We start from the raw sequence: 7057 nt of genomic DNA on the forward strand, positions 1-7057 counted from the left end.
AATAGATTTCGTAATAAACTTTGTATGGGAAGAAATAAATGTTTTGTATATGACCTGGCTTTTCATTGGGTCCTAAATCCAGAGCAAGGGAATAAGAGTGGAAATACAGCACAGCCAATAGGCAGTACCATCCAGTCCTTACACACAGACACTTACTGCCCAATTTCCACCCAGCAAAACTGATGAGGCAACAGAGGACAATGTTCTGAGGTACTTGTTAAAAAGGCAGATTTTTCCTCAAGCACAGACAGCTCTTATTCAAAATCAACTTAGCAGCTATGACAGTTTTCAGGTCCAAACACACAATGATTGATAAAGGAAAAAAAAAATTAAAGAAAAGGTAAAGGTGTGTGTGTGGGGAGGTGTAAGCCTTCTTTAACTGAACGCTAACAAAATCCACACGGTCTCACTAATGCTGGCACCAGTAAAATGAAGAAAATTATTAGTAATGGCAAGGCAATGCAGGTAGGAGGGAGCAGAAGGCTAGGCTGCTACCGTTAGGACTTTATGAAGAATTGTTTTGTTTCTGTCTCTGGACTTTAACCTGAATTCCCATTGTGGTGAAGATTTCTACTATTTACTCCAAGTTGCATAATAAATGACACTGTTGAAAATAGCACTCCTACAAGGAACGCAAAACCTCTTGGCTGCTTTGGTAATAGCGACCACAACTTAGCAGGTGTCAGTGACAACTCATCGGTTGGTCTTTGATGGACCACTCCACTCCCATGCCACCCACCCCTGCTCAGTAAGAAGAGTGGCTCCTAGGCCTCCATTGTGAGCGCCTATACCGTTAACCATCCTTTGGGTTAACAGTGAAGATTGTTTTTGTTTTGAAGAGAAGTTACAGCTATCGTTACATGAAAAGGTCAAACCCTATGGTTTTAAATAAGTTAAGGCTACCTGACAAAGACAAGGAATCAGGGCGAGGAGCAATTGAGCGGGCAGCACTTGATTGTAAATGAGCCCAAGATTGTTAGACCTTTCAGCTCAATTCACTGTTTTCCTTGTTTGTCAGATTATGTGCAAAATAAATTTTGCTATGAAAATCCACTGCCTTAAATCAAGTCATAAAAGTTACCCAGCGGAATCTGTAAATGAACTAGGAACATGTATTATCTCAATATAATATGATTGTAGGCACCTGAGTGTTTGTCAAAAGTAGACAATGTGCTAAGGTTTATCATCTATTGTTTTTTTTTTTTTTTTGGCAAGGAAGATTCATTATGAAAAAACCTGACAACAACAAAACATACAATTTTAATAAGAACTTGAATACTTTCTGGGTAAACTGATGAACCAAAGGCTATCTTACACCTATCTATGTATATAGTTTCCCATTTGTACTTGATACCTTTTATCAGGAGAGACTCATAGTAGGACCCTGAATTTGGGAGATGTAAAAAAAAAATTCTGGTCATTAAACACACCATTTTTTTCCCTTCAAGATATTTAGCCTTCTTTAACATTATCACACACATACACACGTACAAAGAGCAGCACCAAGACTTCTACTTGACTGCAATTTAAAAAAATTAAAGATGTCATCAAAACTTGAATAAGTCAATGAATCATAACTTAGTCTCTTTCTTAGATTTACTTAATAATGTCCAGTGAAGAACTCTTGTTAAAAACAAAAAACAAAACCCAGCAGTTAATGAACTACTGATTAGAAAATAAGTGCATAAACAATGTCAGTGTAGCAGCAAAAGACAATTATTGTTAACATTCTGATGCACCTCATTTACCATTTTGTGCAAGAAAAATGACCATGGTCTGGCCAATTCCAGATTTCAAACTAAACTGAAACTCATACTTAATTGAGCAAATTATGCTTATTTGAAAAAAAATGAATTTACCTCTCACAGAAATTACTTTTATAGACATAAATCATGTTGAACTATTTGTGAATAAAAGTACAAAATAAATATCCATGACCAAAAAAATTGGAATCAACTTCTCTAACTGAATTTGGAGCGTTGAGGAAAGATGATTTTTACAATACATGTATTTTACATTGTCTTAGGTCTCTCTTATGCTATCGAGGTAAAGCCAGCCATCTGAGATATGTGTTTCCCGTTTCTTGTTTTGTTGGTTTTTTTTAACTTAACTGAACTGTAGCCACTTGATTGCAGAAGTTTATCTGTGACTCGGAGAAACCACACAATGTTTTATCACGTCTGTGCTTTGTGTTATTCTTCTCGACTTTCCCTCATCTTCCAAAACGGCGGATATGAGTCCAGTGTACATCTCACAACCGAGAAGAAAACACCCGCTGGATCTCGGGCAGTATCTTGTGTATGGCTACATCACGGTCACCCCAGCTGTTTGTCCACGGAAGATGAAGCCTAGGGGTGAGGAGGCTTGGAGAGACAGTGGAGAGGGGCGCACTGGGAGCTGGAATGTGACTGCTCCTCGGGGAGGGCTATGTCAGGACTGGAAAGGAGAGACACGCATGTCAGCAAGAAACACATTTCCAAAGGGCCAGGCACAGGTGCTGGGGAAGAGAAATTATTTCCACACACATTTTAAATACATGAACAGAAATTTTGCACAGAAAATGGTTTAAGTCAAAAGCATGCCAAGACAACTGTGGCTTTTCAAAGCAAGGCACAAAACAGAAAAATGAAATGTTAGGGAAATGATATATGTATGAACTATTCCCCTGAAGTCACTCTTTCCCATTTTTGTTCAAAGTCTCATCCTCTTAGGTCTCTGGGTTAGCTGTAAGATTTCATGAGATCAGTTCTTTCCAATTTATTTTTTATTTTTTGAGTCAGGGTCTCATTCTGTTGCCCAGTCTGGAAGGCAGTGGCATGATCACGGCTTACTGCAGCCTCCAATTCCTGGGTTCAAGTGATCCTCCCACCTCAGCCTCATGGGTAGCTGGGACTACAGGCTCGCACCATCACGTTTGGCTATTTTTTTTTTTTTTTTGGTAGAGATAGGGGGTGGAAGTCTTAATATGTCACCTAGGCTCAAACTCCTGGGCTCAAGCTATTCTCCTGCCTTGACCTCCCAAAGTGCTGGGATCACGGGCAGGAGTCAATTAACTGGAGAACTTGCTGACTCAATAAGTATGGGGTGGAACCCTAGAGTGTGCATTTCTAGTGAGCTCCAGGTGATACTGATGGTGCTGGCAAGTGGGCCAAGGCTTTGTAGTTTAGAGTAGTCTATAGTTCACCGGTGGCAATATCAGTTCAATTGAATAAATACTTTGCCTGTGGAAGCCTAATTTGCTTGAAGGTTTCCCCGACCTGTTTTAGATTGTTGGTGTAAAAATGACAGAAAAGTTTTATAACATTTCCCATTTATTTATTTATAATTTTATTTTTGAGTTGAAGTCTCACTCTGTCGCCCAGACTGGAGTGCAGTGGCCGCTCCCGGCCACCGCAGCCTCGACCTGCTGGGCTCCGGCGATCCTATCGCCTCAACCTTCCAAGTAGCTGGAATTTACAGGCGCAGGCTACTACGCCTGGCTGATTTTTGGATTTATTGTAGAGATGAGGTCTCGCTGCCCAGGCGGGTCTCGAACCCGCGGGCTCAGGCAATCCACTCACCTCAGCCTCCCAAAGGCGCAGGGTTACAGGCTGAGCCACCAAGCCCGGCTTATTTTTTGTTTTTTTGAGTCAGAGTCTCACTGTGTCGCCCAGACTGGAGTGCAGTGGCATGCCCACAGCCACCCCGGTGTCAACCTGCTGGGCTCCAGCAATCCTTGCGCCTCAGCCTTTCAAGTAACCGGAACTACAGGCGGATACTACCACGCCCAGCTAATTTTTTTGATGTATTGTAGAGATGGGGGGGAGGTCTCACCGAGTTGCCCGGGCTGGTCTCGAACCCGCCGGCTCAGGCAATTCACTCGCTTTGGCCTCCCAAAGTACTGGGATTACAGACTGAGCCACCGAGCCCGACCTCATTTTCCATTTGTTAAGTGTGTAAAGTAGCTTTCCAAATAAGAGCTTCTGAGAACATGAAGTTCAAATGAACCATGTTTGGAAGGATAATTTTGAAAAATAAAGTGGCAAAACCACTGAGTTTCCTATGGTAAGACTACAAAACACATTTGGGTTCAGACCTTTTAAAATGTGACTGGCCGCCGGGCTCGGTGGCTCAGCCTGTAATCCCACGCCTTTGGGAGGCTAAGGTGAGTGGATTGTCTGAGTCCACGGGTTCGAGACCCACCTGGGCAACTTGGCGAGAACTCATCTCTACAATAAATCAAAAAATCAGCCAGGTGTGGTAGCGCATGCCTGTAATTCCGGCTACTTGGAAGGCTGAGACAGCAGGATCACTGGAGCCCAGCAGGTCGAGGCTTCCGTGGCCAGGAGCAGCCACTGCACTCCAGTCTGGGTGACAGAGTGAGACTCCAACTCAAAAAATAAAATAAAATAAAATAAAATAAAACGTGACTGGCTGTGTGAAATAATTGTTTTGATTGTTTGTTTTGTTTTGTTTTTTGTCTGAGTCTCACTCTGTCAGCCAAGCTGGAGTTCAGTAGCATGATCACTGACACCACAGCCTGGACCAGCAGGGCTCAAGCAATCCTTCCACCTCAGCCTTCCAAGTAGCTGGAACTACAGGTGTGTACCACCATGCCTGGCTAATTTTTTTATTTATTGTAGAGACGAGGTCTCACCAAGTAGCCCAGGCTGGTCTTGAACCCCCGGGCTCAGGCAATCCTCTCACTCTGCCTTCCAAAGTGCTGGGATTACAAGGCATGAGCCACTGAGCCCAGCTGATTTTTTTTTCATTGGAAAAGACCTGTGTTTTTATTCTAAAATTCTGCTATTTCTCCTTACATTATGAAATTCAGTGCCATATAATTCATTTCTGCCAGGAGTGATGGTTGAGAGAACTATTCAAGGTTTATTATTATTATTATTGATTGATTTGAGCATAGTTTTTATTAATGCTAATATTGTTAGTCATTAAAATTCATAATAAAGTGAGAGGATTGCCTGAGCCCATAGGTTTGAGAACATCCTGGACAACTTGGTGAGACCTCATCTCTTCAATGAATCAAAAAATTACTCAGGCGTGATGGTGCATGCCTGTAGTTCCAGCTACTTGGAAGGCTGAGGTGGAAGGATCGCCTGAGCCCTGCAGGTTGAGGCTGCAGTGGCCCTGAGCATGCCACTGCACTCCACCCTGGGCAACAGAGTGAGATCCCAACTCAACTAAATAAATAAATAAATAAAATTCATATTAAATAAATAATCTTTACCTTTGGTACTGAAATTATCCTTCATGTAGACTGCTTAAATTTTAATATAAATCATAATTATGTAAAATATCTGCTTGAGGTTATTCTCACTTCCCAAACTCTTTGACCTGCTATAAATTTAGTTTAAAAGAAGACTTGCTGTTTTGTACTGGTTAGGACAGCCAGTGATAAAAATTATTTTTCCTACCTACTTTTATTTATTTATTTATTTATTTATTTATTTATCTATCTATCTTTTTGAGTTGGAGTCTCACTCTGCCGCCCAGACTGGAGTGCAGTGGCTGCTCCTGGCCACTGCAGCCTCAACCTGCTGGGCTCCAGCAATCCTCCCTCCTCAGCCTTCCAAGTAGCCGGAATTACAGGCACGCGCTACCACGCCCAGCTAATTTTTAACTTATTGTAGAGATGAGTTCTTGCCAAGTTGCCCAGGCGGGTCTCGAACCCGCGGGCTCAGGCAATCCACTCACCTCAGCCTCCCAAAGGTGCGGGATTACAGGCTGAGCCACCGAGCCCGGCGTGGAAAGTTTATTTATTTAGAGACAGGGTCTTACTCTGTCACCCAGGCTGGAGTGCACTGACACGATCACGGCTCACTGCAACCTCAACCTTCCGGACTCAGATGATCCTTCCACCTCAGCCTCCCAAGTAGCTAGGACTACAGGTATGTGCCTCTTCAACTGTTAATTTTTTTTTTCTAGTGATGTGGTTTTATTGTGTTGCACAGGCTGTCTTGAACTCCAGGGCTCCAGAGATCCTCCTGCCTCGGCTTCCCAAAGTGCTGGGATTATAGGCATGAGCCAAAGTGCCCAGCCCCTGTCGATTTATTCATTTTCCAAGTAGGCAACTACTTTATAAAGAGGGAGGAGGACTAGGCACCAAACATCCCCATGTATTTGTTTTGTTTTGTTTTTGAGTTGGAGTCTCACTCAGGCTGGAATGCAATGGCATGCTGATGGCCACTGCACCCTCAACCTACCGGACTCAGGCGATCCTTCCGCTTCAGCCTTCCAAGTAGCTGGAACTACAGGCACGCACCACCACGGCCGGCTAATTTTTTGATTTATTGTAGAGATGTGGTCTTGCCAAGTTGTCCAGGCTGGTCTGGAACCTGTGAACTCAGGCAATCCTCTCACTTCAGCCTCCCAAAGTGCTGGGTTTACAGGCGTGAGCCACGGAGCGCAACTGTATTTGAATGTTACACCCAAGGCTGCATGTCTAGGGGATTCCTTTCACATTATAATATCTATTGTCTACAAACAATTTGGATATCTGGCTCTATAATGGGGAATCAGTCTCTAAAAAAACACATAGAAAAGTTCTACACTCTTAAGTGTAAGTGTTCTCTTATTTTTTTTAAAAAATCATACATCTTAAAGGTTATTTGAGTATAAGTATAAATGGAGGAAAGTACAAAACAATTTTTCAAGATGAGAAACAGAGAACACCTGGTCTGAAATCACTCAACAGTCTTAGGAAACATTTCCTTATGTTTCTCATTAAACAAACAAATTCCTTTTCAAAACGGGGAAAAGAGTCGAGGTGGGTGACATGTAGTCTAACTTTACTCCTCCGAGTGCAGCTGAAATGAGAAACCTCACCTCTGCGGGGTAGCCGTGCACACAGGCAGGTGGGAGTCAATGGGCACAGTCGTGTTCAGGATGTGTGGCCCTGGACACGTCATTTCACCTCTCCAGACCTTGATTTCTTCCTTTAAAAATGGGAATAATAGCCAGGCTCAGTGGCTCAGCCTGGAATCCCGCGCCTTTGGGAGGCCGAGGTGAATGGATTGCCTGAGCCTGCGGGTTCGAGACCCGCCTGGGCAACTTGGTGAGA

The 7057-nt window shown here is 43.1% G+C and overlaps 1 protein-coding gene across 3 annotated transcripts in view; it reads right to left on the bottom strand.

The window, feature by feature from the left end:
- Window positions 1-1193: 1193 nt before the first annotated feature.
- Window positions 1194-7057, bottom strand: part of BICD1 (BICD cargo adaptor 1) — a 286396-nt gene continuing 280532 nt past the window's right edge. For 2 of the 3 annotated variants that reach the window (XM_021706842.1, XM_008073743.1), the window contains exon 10: window positions 1194-2436. In XM_021706842.1, coding sequence (XP_021562517.1) covers window positions 2349-2436 — 88 coding nt within the window. In that variant the 3' untranslated portion in view covers window positions 1194-2348. The remainder of the gene's footprint in view (window positions 2437-7057) is intronic. The other variant, XM_008073744.2, reaches the window with a different exon arrangement.

This window comes from Carlito syrichta, unplaced genomic scaffold, assembly GCF_000164805.1.
Source record: "Carlito syrichta isolate Samal-C Ts95f unplaced genomic scaffold, Tarsius_syrichta-2.0.1 Scaffold316039, whole genome shotgun sequence".
Classification (NCBI taxonomy): domain Eukaryota; kingdom Metazoa; phylum Chordata; class Mammalia; order Primates; family Tarsiidae; genus Carlito; species Carlito syrichta.